The sequence below is a fragment of the Furipterus horrens genome, unplaced genomic scaffold (assembly GCF_987537825.1).
Source record: "Furipterus horrens unplaced genomic scaffold, mFurHor1.1.pri manual_scaffold_13, whole genome shotgun sequence".
Taxonomy (NCBI): domain Eukaryota; kingdom Metazoa; phylum Chordata; class Mammalia; order Chiroptera; family Furipteridae; genus Furipterus; species Furipterus horrens.
Window position 1 is genome coordinate 56,475,279 of NW_028327183.1, and position 18,519 is coordinate 56,493,797.

At 48.6% G+C, this 18,519-nt stretch overlaps 1 protein-coding gene across 1 annotated transcript; it reads right to left on the reverse strand.

Moving 5' to 3' along the window:
- Nucleotides 1-1,412: 1,412 nt before the first annotated feature.
- On the reverse strand, nt 1,413-16,694 carry NLRP9 (NLR family pyrin domain containing 9). Its single transcript, XM_090260897.1, has 9 exons — nt 16,415-16,694; nt 12,779-14,325; nt 10,573-10,751; nt 9,502-9,669; nt 6,543-6,713; nt 5,747-5,917; nt 3,079-3,249; nt 2,458-2,628; nt 1,413-1,659 (listed from the first exon to the last, which is right to left on the reverse strand). The coding sequence occupies exons 1-9, from the start codon at nt 16,692-16,694 to the stop codon at nt 1,524-1,526; spliced, it is 2,994 nt and encodes a 997-aa protein (XP_090117023.1). The 3' UTR covers nt 1,413-1,523.
- Nucleotides 16,695-18,519: the final 1,825 nt, after the last annotated feature.

Below are 18,519 nucleotides of genomic sequence, written 5' to 3' on the forward strand. Positions count from 1 at the left end.
AAATTAAAAAACACATAGACACAGACAAGAATATGGTGATGCCCAGAGGGGAAGGCGGTGGGGGAGGCAGAAGAGGGTAAAGGGAGGTATAATTAGTAACGGGAGGAGACTTCACGGGGGGTGGTGAGCACACAGCACGCTATACAGGTGATGTAGTAGAGAATTGCACCCCTGAAACCTGCATAAATTTATTAACCAATGTAACCCCAATAAAAATCAATAAAAATCTTTTGTTTTGTTATTTTTTCAATAAAAATTTTTAAAAATATATGTACCCCTATGTTCATTACCACATTATTTACAATGGGCAAGACATGGAAGCCACCTGAGCACCCATCCGTGGAGGAATAAAGATGACGTGGTGCGTGTGTGCACACAGGGCGGGGCAAAAGTGGGTGTACAGTTGTGAGTACATAAAACAGATTGATTCTTCTACTATTTGTTAATTATTATTTTCCATACGAACAACTGTACACCCACTTTTGCCCCACTTTGTATACATATGTACACACACACACACACACCATGCACACAATGAAATATTATTCGGACATAAGAAAGATAAAGCACTGTTTTTGATGACAGCATGGACGGATCTTGAGTACGATGCTAAGTGAAATAAGTCGGATGGAAAAGGACAAATGAACATCGTTATTTCACTCACATGTGGAATGTAAGATAAAAAAGGAACAAAGAAACTAACAAAACCAAAACCAAACTCCCAGGTCCAGACAACAGAGGAGAAAGGGAGTGGGGGAGGGCAAACTTGGTAAAGGGGGTCCGGCTCATGTAGACTGCAGAGCACACACACGATAGAGCAGGCAGATATCAAATCGTAATGTACACCCGAAATGTAGTTAATGTTATTAACTGATGTTGCCTCAATAAATTTAATTTAAAAAAATCTAACTTGCCTTGGCTCGGTGGCGTAGTTGGTAGGAGCATCGTCCTGTACACCTAAAGGTTGTGGGTTCGATCCCTAGCCAGGGTGTGTATGGGAGACAACCAATTGATGTCTCTCTCTCTCTTTCTCTCTCAAATCCATAAACATGAGTGAGGATTTTTAAAAAATCTAACTTCAGATACTCACAAACAAAAAATGGAATATTTGGGTGGGTGTTAGATGTAGAGATAATAATAAAATCTAAAATTGATGGACACATTCCCACATCACTTCTAAGTCAGAAGTGCGAGAGGATGGTGGTTCCCTCACACCCAGGCCCCTGCAACCCAAGACATCGAGGAAGACGGCAAGAGCGTGCTTTCCAAAGTGCGTGTCCCTTTATTGTGTCTGTTCTAAATATTACAAGGTCGGATGGGGGTCGTGGGGACGGGGACAGAGGTCTCCGGCTCAGACAGCGTGTTCACACAACCCATGGCCCACAGTTACTGTATTTCGCTAGAACCCTGTGAATCCCCAGAATTCGCGGCCCCGCCGCCGGGCCAGACTGTTTCCGGGACTGGATGTGCCAGAAGAAGGGACGCCCGCAGTGACCGAGGAGACTCCTGCAGGGCATCCCGGGTCAGATGATCACGCCCCTCATCCTGTTCTCCTCGGTGTCCCAGGGCTGATGATGTACGATCCTCAGGTGGGGCTGTTTCTCCTCCACAGCCTTCAGCAGAAGCTGCGTTCTCTCCTCAAACGAGTATCTGTTCAGCCTGGGAAGACAGAAACATTTGGCCTCTCCACGTCCCAATGCCATTTGTCCCTAGAAGTGACCGGAAGAACTGCACTGGAGGTGGAGGGAAAGCGTGACTCTCCCCTGTGGGATGTGAATGCGCCATCTGTTCCCCCAGGAGGTGGGAGGGTTTCAAATGCTCTCCGGGTGTTTATTCTCCACGCTCTCAGGGCACACGCACGTGCGGGACAGCCCTAACTGCGGCCCTGGTCAGGACTCTGCTCGCCTGCTCCCAGACCCCCTTCCACTCTGGGCTGGGATCGTATCTTTGGGGGCAATGGAAGCAGAAGACGCAATTTCTGCAACAGGAAGGACCTGGTTCTCACCAGGGGCCATTGTGCCTCTCAGGGTACGCTGGGCAATGTCTGGGGACATTGGTTTTAGTTTCGGGGAACAAATGCGATAGCCAGTTTTTAAAAAACTAATTCGTTTTTGTGGGGTGCGACGGTATGAGTTGAAGGTGTCCAACGCGCCGCTTTGCTACATCTACGTTTTGCAATAGGATGACCTTCGTCACGTCACGTAATTACCATTTCTTTCTCGGGGCTAGAGTGGTTGAGATCAAGCCTCTTAGCACATTTGAAGTGTCCACGTTTGCCAGTCAGGGCTGCAGGGAGGGGCTCTGGTCACGTCAAGTGCAGGTGAGGCCCGGGACGCTGCCCCACGTGCCGCGAAGAACTCCGCAGCCCAAACGCCAGCTGCCCCGAAGCTCAGCAAGCCCGCCCGGGGGACGCACGCCATCCCGAGATCGCTCACCGCCAAGGGGAGCGTCACTCACCCGAGCAGCCGCAGCGCACAGTCCGGGTGGCTCAGGGCCTCGCACAGCAGCGCCACCCCGTCGTGGTCCAGGCTGTTACCGTCCAGGCTCAGGCTCCACAGTGACGTGCAGACAGTGAGCGCTGAGGCCAGGTCCTCACAGCAGGCAGGGGTGAGCTCGCACATGTCCAGCCTGCAACGGGGGACACCCCGATAAACCGCCGCAGCTTTGGGGGGCCTGGAAGGCCACCATCGTGAGGTGCCTGCTGAGCAGGAGACTTGACGGTCCAGACCAGTGGTTGTCATCTGGGGCCCTTGTGCCCACTGGGGACACGTGGCAATGTCTGGAGACGCTCTACATACCTGCGGATGCCACTGGCGCATTGCGGGTAGGACGAGGCCAGGGATGCACTCACCAGCCTACAGTGCACGGGACACCCCCAGCCTCCCTATCACAGCGAAGGCCTCTCCAGGCCTGGATGCCAAGATTGGAAACCCTGGTCTCACAGGACAGCGTTTTACTCAGATGATTCCAGGCACACTTGTTCTGAAACCTGCTTCCCTTCTGTCCCTTTGATCATCCAGCTGTTCCTCGTCTGGAAACAGGGATGCCCTCTCATAAAGACAGTCAGTAAACACTCACCCAAGACTCTCCAGTTTACAGCTAGGATGCTTCAAAGCTTTACATAACTCTTTGACGCCAGCATCTTCTATTCTGTTGTCCTTCAGTTTCAGGGTTTTTAGGTTTTTGTTGCAAATAATTATAGCAGAGAGGTCACCACAGCAAGCAGGAGTGAGGTAGCAACTTGCCAACCTGCAGGGAAAATACACACACACACACACACACACACACACACACAGATACGATCATGAGGTCCAACCCTGAATGCCTTGGCTTGTTTTCATTTATTGATGAAGAATGAAATGCCCAAGTTCTTCTGAGATGATGATTGTGTGATGATGATGGTGGTGATGATGATAGCCAAGTAGGCATGGTGATAGTGGTGATGGTGGTGGTAATGGTGGTGATGATGGTGATGGTGACTATGGTGGTAATAAAGATCCAACAAGTTCTCAAGTCTTTCTTCTCAGTCCAACTCTCAGATTTCCCTGCAATTCTCCCACCCTCATGCTCTCTCTGCCCTTGCTATTCTTCCGAGTTGGGATGCTCTTGACTCAAATACCAGCAGGGCTACCCTCACATGTCTTTCAAATCTCTACACAAATGTCACCTTTTGGTCAGGACTTCCTTGAATATCTTATTTTTAAATATTATATTTATTTTTAGAGAGAAGGAAAGGGAGGGAGAATTAGAGGGAGAGAAACATTGATGTGTGAGAGCTATATCAATTGGTTGCCTCTCGTGTACCCTCAGCTGGGGACAGGCATGTGCCCTGACTAGGAATCGAACCAGTGACCTTTTGGTTCACAGGCTGTTATGCAACCCACTGAGCCACACCAGCCAGGGCTGAATATTTTCTATAATATGTCCCAGTCTCTTTGCTGCATTTAAGCTCCCCACAGAACATATCATGCACCAACATATGTGTCTGTATACATGTGGATACACATAACATACACATGTGCAAAGTCTCACATGTGTGCAAGTATATGGGCACACATACGCATATATGTATATGTTTACTAAACACGTGTGTGTGTCTATGTGTGTGCGATGTGTGCATGCGTATCTGTGATTCTTATGCAGGGATTATTTCTGTCCATACCCCTCCCAGGGGATGTTGGCAATGCCTGGGGACACTTTTGGTTGTGACACTAGGAGACAGGGTGCTACTGACATCTATTGGGAAGAAGCCAGGGATGCCGTTAAACATCCTACAAATCCCAGGACAGTACACCGCCCCCCCATAACAGAACATGATCTGGGCCAAGTGTCAATAGTGCCGAAATTGAGAAACACGACACATACACAAACACGCGGTTGCAGCCTCACAGTCATGTGTATGTGTATGCAGACGTGTGTGCAGGTGTATCTATGTATGTTTATGAAACTATAAAGTCAACTTCCATGGAAACAGGGACGTCAGAGGGTTTCATTTACCCCTTTCCTCACCTACCCAGGAGTTCTGGTACCTACGGGAGAAATGGATGGTGCTCCTGCTGTCCTTGGGGTGGGTGAGGGCCCCTCGCAAGTTCACCTGACTAGTCTAGGGCACTGAGGGCTCTATTTCCAGTCTTCCTGAGCCCAGAGGCCCAAGTACAGAGTAGCATGTCCCAAAAGCCCTGACTTGTGCTTTGATTAAGACACACACATGTCAGTGCACCACTGGGCACTTCTAGGCATACCAGACGAGGTCAACGGTCAGCCTTGCCTTTTCTCAGCGGACTCCATGCTCTCCCCCTCTCTCTTTCTTTTGCAGGGTGCCAGTAGTGAAAGAAAGAGGGGGGGAAGAGAGAGAGGAAGGAAGGAAGGAAGGAAGGAAGGAAGGAAGGAAGAAAAAAGGAAGGAAGGAAGGAAAGAAAAAAGGAATGAAGGAAGGAAGGAAGAAAGAAAGAAAGAAGGAAAGAAAAAAGGAAGGAAGGAAGGAAGAAGGAAAGAAAAAAGGAAGGAAGGAAGGAAGGAAGAAGGAAAGAAAAAAGGAATGAAGGAAGGAAGGAAGAAGGAAAGAAAAAAGGAAAGAAGGATGGAAGGAAGGAAGAAAGAAAGAAGGAAAGAAAAAAGGAAAGAAGGAAGGAAGGAAGAAGGAAAGAAGGATGGAAGGAAGGAAGAAAGAAAGAAGGAAAGAAAAAAGGAAAGAAGGAAGGAAGGAAGAAGGAAAGAAAAAAGGAAGGAAGGAAGGAAGGAAGAAGGAAAGAAAAAAGGAATGAAGGAAGGAAGGAAGGAAGGAAGAAAGAAGGAAAGAAAAAAGGAAAGAAGGAAGGAAGGAAGAAGGAAAGAAAAAAGGAATGAAGGAAGGAAGGAAGAAGGAAAGAAAAAAGGAAGGAAGGAAGGAAGGAAGGAAGGAAGAAGGAAAGAAAAAAGGAAGGAAGGAAGGAAGAAAGAAAGAAGGAAAGAAAAAAGGAAGGAAGGAAGGAAGGAAGAAGGAAAGAAAAAAGGAAGGAAGGAAGGAAGGAAGGAAGGAAGAAGGAAAGAAAAAAGGAAGGAAGGAAGGAAGGAAGGAAGAAGGAAAGAAAAAAGGAAGGAAGGAAGGAAGGAAGAAAGAAAGAAGGAAAGAAAAAAGGAAAGAAGGAAGAAGGAAAGAAGGAAGGAAGGAAGGAAGAAGGAAAGAAAAAAGGAAGGAAGGAAGGAGAGAGTGAAAGGGAAGGAAAGGAAAGGAAAGGACCCCCGAGGAAAGCACGGCCCGACCTACCACAAGTGCTCCAGGGCGCTGCATGGATACGTCGATATTTTACAGAGGCTTGCCACTCCCACGTCTTCCAGGACATTGGACCCCAGGTCAAGAAGGGTCAGGGACTTGTTGCTCACGAAGGCTTGGGAGAGGTAGTCGCAGGCGACAGAGGAGAGGCAACAGAACTTCAGTCTGCAAGGAGACACACACACTCCGCTCGTCAGCCTGCTCACGCTCTACATGGTGATGTTTTTCCAAAGCCTCGTGCAAAAACTCGGTCATTGCTTTTGCTTCTGGACGACCCATCCGCTTCCACATGGGTGTTCCTGCCTCTGCCCCCACTTTCAGGCACCACAGCGTCTGCGGGATGAGCCCTGATTTTCTCGGGCAGCCTCACGGGAAGATCAGCTGGGCCCTGTGCTGTTCTCCCGGCCCGACGCCCCCTCAGAGGACACAGCCCCTTATCTCTCAGCGACGGGAGACGAAGGAGGGTCCCAGGATAGCACAGAGCCCATCAAGCCCTGAGCCTGAAAGGAGTCAAGTGGATCCATTTTCTGACCGAGTTACGCTCTCCGCTGCCCAGCGCCCAGGACACCTGTAGACGCAGTCCCTCCGCGCCCTGACAACAGGGATTTCCTGGGCCGCAAATCCAATGCCAGACCCCTGAGAGCCTCGCGCCTCTGGGGAGCCAGCGCTCAGGCGGGCCTGCGGCCCCACTTCTCTGCCCCTCCGCGAGCATTCGGTGGCCTCGCCCGCGCCCGCCCGTGGAGGGTCCCGGGAACACGCGTCCCCCACCCTCCCCCCGCCAAGGACTCACAGCAGCTTCTCCAGGACACAGGATGGGTGCGCCAGGGCCTCGCCCAGCGCCCTGGCGCCCTTGTCCATCAAAGGGTTCTCAATCAAGGAGAGCAGCTTCAGGCTCTGGGTGTGCGTCAGGAAAGAGGCGATGTCCGCACAGGCGTCCTCGGTGACGTCGCAGCTCCCCAACCTGCGTGGGAGACGCGTGTCAGAGGTGGGCAGAGGCCCGCGGGGCTCATGGGCAAACAGGCACAGACTCACACATACGGGGGGCGGACTGGGGGGTCGCCGGACGGGAGGGCTCTGGGGCTGGATGAGAAAGGGGAAGGGGTCGCCAGAGAACATACCCAGAGACACAGCGTGGTGACGGCCGGAGGGACGGGGGGCGGGGGCTGGGCAGAGGTGGGCGGGGGGGGGGGGAAGGTGGGGACATCTGTAATAACACGAACAATAAAAATAAAGTAAAAAAAAAAACCTTTGAAACTGAAAAAAAAAAAGAACTATAAATTGGTATTTACGAAACCATCGTAAAGTCCAGCACAGGGAATATAGTCAATAATATTGTAATAACTGCTCGGTGCCAGGTGGGTACTAGAGTTATCAGGGAGGTCACTTCGTAAATTATATAAATGCCTAATCTCTATGCTGTACCCCTGAAACTCATATAATATCATATGCTGAGAGTAATTGAAAAAAACATTTTTTTAATTGGCCCTGACTGGTGTGGCTCCGTTGGTTGGAGCATCGATCGTTCTGTGAACCGAAAGCGTTTGCGCATTGGAGCCCCGTCAGGGCACCTGCCTGGATTGCGGGTTCCGTCCCTCCTTGGGGCGTGTACAGCGGGCAACCCCTGGATGTTTCTCTCCCTCTCTCTCTCTCCCTCCCTTTTTCCCCCTTTCTCTGAAATCAATGAGCATGTCCTCAGCTGAAGATTAAAAAATAAATAAAATTGGCCGTGACCACACCCTGGCTTCTAACCTCACACCTGCCAATCCAAGGACCACATTCCAGACTTTTTAAAAAAGAGCAAGTGTAATCACATAACTCTCCTTATTAACCTTTGATTGCTTTCCACTGAATCTAGGACACAGTCTGAGCCAGCAGTTCTCGGGAGGGGTGACTGTTGACTTCCAGGGCACATTTCTCACGTCTGGAGACTTTTGTGGGTGTCGCATCTGGGGCGAGGGATGCAACTGCCATCTCGTGGGTGGAGGCCAGGGACTCCTCAGCGAAGGATTACCTGGAACTCAGTCTGATTATCCGATTATTTGTCAATAGTTCTGAGATGGAGAAACGTCCGGTCTGAGCCCTAATGCAGCTTAACAAAGCATCTCGCGAGCAAGACCACGCTCATTTTGGGCCAGATGCGTCTTTGGCGTGGGGACCATCCTGTGCATAGCAGGAAGTGGAACAGCATCCCTGGCTTCCCACCACGAGATGGCAGTAGCACCCTCACCATGTGGTTGTGACCCTTAAAAATGTTTCCCTCCCTGGCTGGTGGTTCAGTCGCTTGGTGTGTCCTTCCCTACACCAAAGGGTTACGGGTTCAATCCCCGGTCAGGGCACATACTAGGTGTGGGTTTGATCCCTGGATCAGGGTGTGTACGAGAAGCAACTGATCGATGTTTCTCTCTCACACTGATGTTTCTTTTTCTCTTTCTCCCTTCCTCTCTCTCTCTCAAATCAATAACTATATCTTCTGGTGAAATTAAAAAGAAAACAATGTCTCCAGGCACTGACATTTCCACAGGGACAGAACTCTCTCTGTTGAGCACTACTGCGCTAGAGAAACTGAATATTGAGGACCTCTCACCCCCATTACCAAACAGAGGTCAAAAGAACATTTGATCTGCCCCAAAGAGGCAAAGTTTCCAGCTAAAATATCTATACGACGTACTCCTGGTTTCCTACATCCGATACCTAATACTTAGGTTAACAGATAATATAGAAAACCATATACATAATAGTGTCAACAATTAAAGAATTTTTTTAACTGTATACAAATGGCATAACATGAAATGGGCCAAAATACTGAGGAATTCTGTTAAGTTCCCATTGAGGAGAGAGCGCTAGAGTTAAAAAAAGAATTGTTATAATATGGGAGCCCCTCAAGCGATGAATAGGCCCTACATACAGTAAGCCTGAATGTGCAAGCAGCTCTCTGCACGGAAGCTGCCTTCTTCTGTGAAGCGTGACAGGCACACGGATCCATGGTCCCTGCCATCGTTACTGCACAGAAGCGATGCTGAGCGGGGAGCGGGGGTGGTGGGAGCCTGCGTTCTCCATGGGTTTAATTAGCTGGTTTTGTTTCCTGCTACCTCTGTTACTTCTCTTTGTCCTTTCTGCTGGGAAAAAAAATGGGTTGAGGCTGTCTAGAATTCACCCAATCAGGGGAGAGGCAACTCGGATCACACCCCCACTGGGGACTGGACCTGCCACCTAGGCATGTGCCCTGACTGGGGATCAAACCCGCAACATTTTAGCGTATGGGATGACATTCCAACCGAAGATCATGGCCAGGCCCAGATCATTATTAAGAGGAAGAAATGGTTTTAGGCAAAGCAGTCACTTCCTCTCTGGACTCAATCTTGTCATCAGCCCAATTAGACGATTATGACTGTGGTCATTATATGTTTTCTCATTTTACGTTTTTATCAATATCTTCTGGGGAAAATATTTGGGGTTCTCGTTTTGGTGTGGTTGGCTGAGGACAGAAGCAAGAAGAGTCAGGTCAGGGGTCCATGAGCAGTTTAGTCAAGTGAGTAGCGCAGCAGATAAGGATGAGACGGCCCTGCTGAGAGGCCGCCTTGCCCGCTAGACTCTGTCTGCCCTTGCCAGGACGTCTGCAGACACTGAGGTGGGAGGGGTGAAGAATGTGGGGGTCCACGGCTGATGCAGGAAAGAAGTGGGCATATTCGAACTGCCAAGTCCACGTGGAAAAAAATACATCTTTCACCGCGGACAACCCTGCGACTCACATCAGCTGCTGTAGGTGGCACAGGGGGTGTTTCAGGGCCTCACACAGCTTCCTGACTTCTTCACGGGTCAGGCTGGTGCCATGCAGGTTCAGGTACACCAGGGCAGTGCTGTGCAGAATGGCCTTAAAGAAGCTGACCTCATTCCCAACGCCGGAAGCATGACGATACCTACAAAAGATGAGGTATTAGAGCCCGCGCAGCGAAGCCTGAGCACCAAGCAAGGTACGTCTTACCTGATTTTTCCTGCCCGCCCTGCTAAGGCTCACGACACTGCCCTGGGAAATCTGGCTTCTCTCGCCTATTTAGTTCTCTTGGGATCGTCAGACAGCAGACGAGCACCGAGGCTCTGCTGCTTGGGTGTCTCCAGTGCCTTCCCAGTCTCTCCTTGCCCACACGCCACCACGCCCACTAGCAGGGAGGGGACCTGCCCACAGTGAGTCCTCAGCACCAGGAGGACAGAGACACTGTGTCTGTGCCTCTGTGCACACCCCTCGGTCTACAACAGCACCTCGCGTCCCGTGCAGACGCCCACCGCTGAATTAACGCTCCAAGCGAGACTGTGATCCCAAGGAATGGGTCTGTTTCACTTGAAAAACAAAGAGTTTTTAACAGGAGATGCTTTTTTAAAGTAAATTAAAATAACACAATAACAAGAGAGAAGACGCACGTAGAATATTTGCTTTCTTTCCCTGGGTATTTCTACAAGGGGGGGCAAATTAGCTTCTTCATGCTCTTAGCTCTTCATGAGAGAAAGAGATGGTGACGGGGTGGCTAAGAAATGAACATTTGTTGGGGGCCTGGAACGTGGTGAAGGCAGCTGGCATTTGAGCTTTTAAAAATCATATTATATGATATTTTTATATATCTACTTATACTTTTTGTGTATTTACACATTGACATATACTGTTTATAATTTATACGTCTGTATAACTTATGGTATATTTATGCATCTATACATACTGTTTATAAATTTACACATACACTTTCTTTTGGTATATTTATGCATTTACGTATACCGTTTGTCTATTTCTATGCCTGCGTGTTTTTGGTATTTTTATACGTCCGACTTACACCAACTTTTCCAGCCTGCAGCTGGGCTGGGCCAGTGCTTTCCAGAGGACCGTGTGGGCGGCGGCGTTGAGGGTGCAGCCGTCCATGACCAGCTCCTCCAAGTCCCTGCTGGCGCTGAACACCGAGCACAGGTCCCGCCAGTAGGACAGACTCTGGCTGTTCCTAGGAGGGGACAGACACTGTGTTACTCCAGTGGCTCTATTCAGCTCAAGACATTCTCAGAACAGGCAGGGCGCTGCTCCCAGAGCCCCTGCAAGCTGGCAGACACCCTGAATAGGGAGAGGTGCAGCCAAGGAGACTGAGTCAACATGGCGCGGTGCTTGAGAAAGTGGACCCTGAGGCTGCAGCAATGCGATCACAGCCCCTTTGAACCCCTTGTGTTAGCTACAGACCTGCGCCAGCTAGTCACTCCTATTCTGCCTCCATTTCCTCCTCTTTTAGGTAATTTTATCTGACGATTGTTAACAAAGATTGGTATTGGGCAATCCATCAGTGAATGGGGAACCGTACCCCAAAACATGACCGTACAGGTGTAAAATAAATAAGTCCTGGGAGCCCTGGCTGCTGTGGCTCAGTGGATTGAGCGTCGGCCTGCGAGCTAAGTGTCGCTGGTTCAATTCCCAGTCAGGGCACATGACTAGGTTGCATGTCGAGTCCCCACAGTTGGGGGCGCAAGTGAGAGGCAACCACACAGTGATGTTTCTTTCTCTCTCTTTCTCCTTTCCCCCCTCTCTAAAAGTAAAAAAACAAACATATAAATAAATAAATTTAAAGAAATAAAAAAATAAATAAGCCCCGGGGATGTAATGTACAACATGATGGCTATAGTTAACAATTACATGGCCTTGCCAGGGAGCTCGGTTGGTTAGAGCATCACCTGATATGCCAAGGTTGCAGATTCAATCCCAGGTCAGGATACATATAAGAAGTAACCAATGAGTGCATCGATAAGTGGAACAACAAATTAATGTCTCTTTCTCTCTCTCTCTCAAATCAATACATAAAATTTAAAATAATAATAATGTATCGTGAATTTAAAGTTGCTAGGAGAGTAAATCTTAACTGTCCTCATCCCAAGACAAAAACACCTGTAATTATGTATGGTGATGAGTAGGAACTAGACTTGTGGTCACTTTGCAATACATACAAATATTGAATCATTATGTTGTACAGCTGCAACTAATATATTGTTACGTGTCCATTAAACCTCAATTAAAATTTTAAAAACATTTTAATCTTTTTTAAAAAAGATTTTATTTATTTATTTTTAGAGAGAGGGCTAGGGAGGGAGAGAGAGAGAGAAACATCAATGTGTGGTTGTCTCTCGTGTGTCCCCAACTGGGGACCTAGCCCATAACCCAGGCATGTGTCCTGACTGGGAACTGAACCGGCGACCCTTTGGTTCACAGGCCAGTGCTCAATCCACTGAGCCACACCAGCCAGGGCAAATAAAAAAAAAAAAAATGTAAAGCACGAATGTGAAAGGCGGAATGCTTTGAGAGCTGAGGTGTGAGCTGGTAACTGAACCCTGATGAAAGGGTACAAAGTTCAAAATCAGCAAAGAGGAAAAGCACATGGAAAAAAATCCTGAGGAAACCAGGCACAAGTTTCTGAGTCACTTCTCAGTGGAGTTACAAAGACATGCTATACTGCTGGGGAGGCGGAGTGGGGGGTGGGGGAGCATAGTCACAGCAACAGTAAAAACCACTACCTTCCTGCCCTGGTCAGGTGGCTCAATTGGTTGGAACGTCATCATCTGATAAATTGAAAGGCTGCAGGTTCGATTCCCAGTCAGGGCACATGCCTGGGTTGAAGGTTTGGGCCCCGGCTGGGGAGCGAACAAGAGGCAGGCGATCAATGTTTTTTTCCATCTCTCCCTCCCGTCGTTCCCCTCTTGTAGGTTAAAAATCAAAAGCATGTCCTTGGGTGAGGACTAAAAAAAAAAAAATAATGATATTAATAATACCTTCCTTCCAACCTCACCTTGGCCCCGTGAAGGAGCTGAAACGTCCATCCACGTTTATACAGATGGAAAACCTTCCTAAGTCACTGCTCGTAGTCACATAGTTAGCAAATTCAATTACAAAAACTGGGTGCTATAAGCACACAAGTATAAGGATCCGTGGGGTGCCCAGCGGGGACCGAGCAGGCTGCAGGCACGGTGGGGGAGGGGCGGGCACGGCCAGAGCACTTACTTTAAGGCGGCTCCAGGTGCCTCCGAAAACACACCTTCCAGAGTCAGGTGAAGTTTCTGCAGCTTCTGGGAACGTCTGAGGCAGAAGGCAGCGACCATCAGGTTGTCCACGTCGCTGATATGAAGGTCCATATCTTTGAAGAAATTCATCACTTGTGTGGTGAACCCGTCGTCCTGGGTCTCGAAGAGGCAGTTGAACAGGTCGTGGAGACTCACCAGGACCTGGCCGTCCTCGCCCTGACTCAGGCTCCGGAGGCTGTCGGCGATTTCCCGCTGGGTCTCCCTGCACAGTGGGAAGCCCAGGGCGCTTTCCAGCGCGGTGGTCACGCGCTCTGTGGACAAGCCGAACAGGAAGAGCGCCGTCTGCAGCAGGTAGCCCGGGGCCAGTGTCATGGCTGCTTCCACGAGCTGGGGCACCCCTCTGATGGCCGCGGGGGGCTGGTCCTGGGGCCATCTCAGCAAATACCACAGCGCGGCGCAGAACTGCTGGACGCACGCGTGGGGGAAGGTGACCCGGTCCCCGTTCCTCTGCAGAAGCCGCACGCTCACCCACGTGGAGGCGTCGGGGTCCGAGACCCCGTTCCTCCTGAGGTCCCCAGGCTGAAACGCGAACCTGTCCGTCCAGATGCCTTCGGCCGCCAAGGCGCACAGGCCTCTGAGTCTGGCTCGGCTCTGCCTCGGCGGGCAGCTCTGGGGCCCTGACCTGAGCGCGCTGGCGAAGAAGGAGACGTACAGAGAAGTGCAGGTCTGCGAGCTGATGCTGAATTCTTCTCCTCGCTGCAGCTGCCACTTCAGACACGAGCACACCAGCCAGCACATGAGGGGTAAGTTGCATAACGTGAACAGCGCGGTCCGGCCTCGCAAGAACTGCAAAGCTCTCGTGGCTTTATCCCTCTCCCCGAAAAAGTGGGAGAAATACAGGCTCCTCGCGTGTTCGGAGAGCCCCGGCATGGCTATGTACTGGGGAGACCGCAGCAAGTAAAAATGTCTCCTCATCCCCATGTTCCCCAAGGACACCAGCAGGGAAGACTCCGGGAGCAGCTCCTTCTGCAGCAGGTTGCTGAGGATAACGGGCGTGGGGTGCCGCTGTCCCCAGTCATTGCACGGGTGCTGGAGGTCCGGGTAGAATTTCAGCTCCTCGAAGCCATCCATCACGAACAGGATTCTCTCGGGCTCGGAGAAAGCGTCTTCGATGGGCTCGGAAGCCTCCAGCCAGTCCCTGGAGAGCAGCTCCACCAAGCTCGTCTCTGAGATAGTGTTCATTTCAGAGACGTCGAGGAAGAAGACAAACGTGAATCTTTCCTTCCATAGGTTTCCCTCTGCCCATTCCAACATCAGTTTCCTCAAAAGGGTTGTTTTTCCAATCCCTCCGATACCCTGCAAGACCACGGTGACGGGGCGCTCCCCAGCCTCCTCGGCCTCATAGGCGCCTCTCAGCCGTTCGTATTCGTTCTTTACGGATTCCCTGTAGAACTCATCAGGCACCGGAAGGCAGGTTTCTCTTTCCCACACGCGACGGAATTTTTCCTTCATGTGACTTTTGTATGGGTTGAGCTTATCTGCGTTAACGAGGACAGAATACAAGACAATCAAAAGATCTACTGGTCGCTTTATAAATTCAATGCCCATTTGTGCTGAAAATACTGATATAAAAGAACATTTCTTTAACATGATATATATCAGCCCAAAAGCCAGCACCACACTTAATGTGGGAAAACTAGATATATTCCTAAAGCCAGGGAATGCTCATTTTTACCACTCTATTTCTCATAATACTAGTCAACACAATTAAAGAATGAAATTAGAAAGGAGTACTATCAGCAGATGATATAATTATGTACCTGGGATATCCAAAAGAACCAACTAAATATTACTATAATAAGATAATTTAGTAATGTACTGTAGTACAAAATATACAGAAATGTTTCCTTTATATGTACAAAGAGAAACCAGATAGAAGATGAAATGAAAGGAAGGATCCCCTTTATAATTAAAAATAAAATACTTAGGCATAAGCTGAACAAAGTGTCCAAAACATAAACGAGGAAAACTATAAAACACTTCTGAATGACACTAAGGTAGACTTCTACAAAGAAAAAAAAAAAAAACCCACTCATTCACAATAGCTAAGAGAAGGAATAATGAGATAAAGAAGGTGTGGAATATTATGCAGCCATAAAAATGATGATCTACAAGTGAAACCATATGGTGTTTGTCTCTCCCAGGTAAAGAATCTGTAAGAGCTGCCATATATGGAGGCTCTGTCAGGAGTCAGGGTTGAGGATGTTGTTATTACTCCTCAAGAACCCATTAAGATTCCCTCCACTCCCACTTCACAAAAAAAGCGTTGAAGGAATTTATGCTACTTGGCTAATTTGGGCTCGTGAATAAATATCAGGGTCTGGGTCTAGCCTATATCTGCCTGACCTGAAACCATAAGGTCTAGATGATTTCTACTGCACCTTATTTCAGAAATGTGCCCTTGAACCATCATTCTTTTTTATTTTATTTTATCTTATTTTTTTACGATTTTACTTAGTTACTTTTAGAGAGAGGGAAAGGGAGGGAGAAAGAGGGGAAGAGGAGCAGTAATGTAGGAGAGATACATGAATCAGCTGCCTCTTGAACACTCCCAGTTGGAGACCTGGCCCCAAACCCAGGCATGTGCCCTGACTGGGAATTGAACCAGCTACCCCTTGGTTCACAGGCCGGCACTCAATCCACTGAACCACACCAGCCAGGGCAAACCATCATTCTTTCAACTGGTCCTTCCATGTCCAAGGGAACACATTAGAACAGGTAAACAAAACCTCAATCATCGCCAAGGACCACACCCAGTGCTGCAGAAATGAGCACCAGAGTAGGCGAGGCACCTCTGGGTGTCTTCCCAGCAAAGGGCAGGGACAGCTTTGTTAAGGGACGCATGACTGGAAAAGAGCCTTGGGGTGGAGAGATGCTCTTTCTCTCTCTGGGGCAGAGAAAGCTTTGTTTATAAAGATGGGAGAGCCCTTGTTGGTGTGGCTGAGTCAGTTAGAGCTTTGTCCCCATAAACCAGGGTTAAGGGTTCAATCCCCAGTCAGGGCACATGCAAGAATCAACCAATGAATGTGTAAATAGGTGGGAACAACAAACTGATGTTTCTTTCTCTCTTTCTCTCAATCTCTCTAAAAAAAAATTAAATTTTTTAAAAAAATAATGAGAACTTTAGAGACATCTCTCCATCTTCCTCTGTATGTCTCTGTATATATGTCTCTCTCTCAAATCAACAAGCATGTCCTAGGTGAGGATTAAAAACAAAAGACGAAGAAGGATGGACAACTGCCACATGGAATTCCATCCCAGCAGACGCTAAGTCCCAGGTCATCTCCCGTAATAGCACAGACTCATCTCGAGACAGGAAAATGGGGACGTCGTTGAGATCACCATTTGGTCCCAGACACTGCCCGCCCCCAGTCCATCACTGGCCCACCTACGGGCAGAATTGGCTCGTAGTTTTTCTACCACCTCCAAGTCTCCTCTTGAGCCATAACACACCCTTAATAGATGGAGGGGTCACCATTACTTCAATGGCGATGTCCCCTTTGCTGTTGCAAGCTCCCGGCAGGCCCGCCCTCCCCCGCGGGTCGCACCCCTGCGGCACACACTTACCTCTGATCTCGTCGCGAGCCGTGGTCCAGAGGTCCTTCCGATTGACCTGCAGAAACAGGCTCAGCGTGACCTTCCACGCCTGCCTGCCCGGGAAATGGTTGTGCAGCAGCCCTGCTACCTCTTCTTTCGAGGCCTTCTTCAGCTCAGGCCACGGGATGGGCTGCTGCCCGAGCCTCAGCGGCTCCTGCTGGAGGAGCTCCTTAAACTTCCAGAACTCTTCCTTTCGGAGCTCCCTTAGGTACCACCACAAGCCAAATTCAGAAAAGAAAGATTCAGCCATCTCGTCCCAGGATTGTGAGCTCGGACTATCCCAAAGGAGGAAAAGAAAAAAAAACCTTCAAAATCAAGAAATAAATGATCCCTGGGGAAGAAGGATGTGATTACAGAGTTAAATCTCAACAGTTGAAAGAGGCATCAGTGCATTGCTTACAAGAATCAAGATCTGGCCCTGGGTGGAGAGGCTCAGTGGGTTGAGCTACAACCTGCGAACTGAAAGGTCGCTGGTTCGATTCCCCATCAGGGTACATGCCTGGGTTGTGGGCCAGGTCCCCGTCTGGAGGTGCGTGAGACAACCTATCGATGGATGTCTCTCTCACACACTGATGTCCCTCTCTTTCTCCCTCTCTTCTTTTTTCTCTAAAAATTAATAAATAAAATCTTTTAAAAAAATGTCAAGATATGGAACCAGCCCGAGTGACCATGGATAGACAAGTGGACGAAGATGTGGAACACGCACAATGGCATATTACTCAGCCACAAAAAAGTGAAATCTTGCCGTTTGCAACAGCATGGGTGGATGTAAAGGGTACTATGCTCAGTGAAATAAGTCACACAGAGAAAGGAAAATACCGTGTGATTTCACTTATTTGTGAAATCCGAAGAACAAAATAAGCAAACAAAATAGAAACACACTCACAGATACAGAGCACAGACTGACGGCGGCCAGAGGGGAGGGTGGGGGCTGGGTGAGGAAGGGGAAGGGATTGAGAAGCACATATTGGCAGTTTCAGAACAGTCGCAGGGGTGTAAAGTGCAGCACAGGGAACACGGCCAACAAACTGTAATGACCGTGTGTGGTGCCGGGTGGGTGCTGGACTTCACGGTGTGATCACTTTGTAAGTTAGATAAACGCCCAGTCACTGTGCTGCACGCCTGACACTAACATAATACTGACTGTCAACTGTCATTGGAAAGTAAATTTTAAAAAGAATAGTTGAACAGAAATAAAATGTTCTTACACATTAAAAAGGCCATAAAGCCCTGGCTGGGTAGCTCTGTTGCTGAGAGCATCATCCCGATACACCAAGGTTGTGGGTTCTAACCCTGGTCGGGGCACATACCAGAATCAGCCAGTGAGTGCATGAATAAGTGCAACAAATTGCTGTTTCTCTCTCTCTCTCTCTCTCTCTCTCTCCTCTGTCTCTCTAAAATCAATTTAAAAATTTTTTTAAAGTTACCAAGAATCAGGTAAAATTGATTTTACTAGCACATTGTTATTTTAAAAATAAAATGATAAAAAATATATAATATTTGAACTTAGATATGCATTCTAAACAATACAGCTTGATGTCATACAATTTTAGCAAGTGTCCCTCTTCAGTTGCCATTCTTTTTGTAAGACCCATCCATATTGTTGCATGCGGTCCCTTTGTATTGCTGTATAGTATTCCACAGTTACTATTCCAATATATATTTTAATCCTCACCCGAGGACATGCTCATGAATTCCAGAGGGGAAGGAGGAAACAGAGAGAGGGAGAGAAACATCGATTGGCTGCCTCTCAGATGCCTTAACTGTGAACCGAACTTGTGACCTTTCAGTTTACAGGACGACACTCTAACCAACTGAGCCACACTGGCCAGAACACTATTCCCATTTCTTAATGCTACAGTGACTGGCATGTAGATGTCTTTCTAGTCTTTTTTGTTTCTTTTTACAACATGAATGGTGCATCTGGGAACAAGCTCTCACACGTGCCTGGGTGCATGTTAGCAAACATTTCTCTAGATTTATAAGTGCAGGTTGTAACCGACATGAATCCTGTTGAACACAGTTCTCCCTCATGCATACAATGATCTGCATTCCCAACCGCATCCTATGAGCGT

What these genes read in the sequence shown, in the direction of transcription:
- NLRP9 (XM_090260897.1), bottom strand. Translation starts at nt 16,694, where the DNA reads ATGGCTGAATCTTTCTTTTCTGAATTTGGCTTGTGGTGGTACCTAAGG. An exon ending in TGCCACCTACAGCAGCTGAT is followed by an intron (nt 6,714 to 9,501) that starts GTGAGTCGCAGG and finishes TCTCCCACGCAG; the next exon opens with GTTGGGGAGCTGCGACGTCA. An exon ending in TGTAAACTGGAGAGTCTTGG is followed by an intron (nt 2,629 to 3,078) that starts GTGAGTGTTTAC and finishes CCCCCGTTGCAG; the next exon opens with GCTGGACATGTGCGAGCTCA.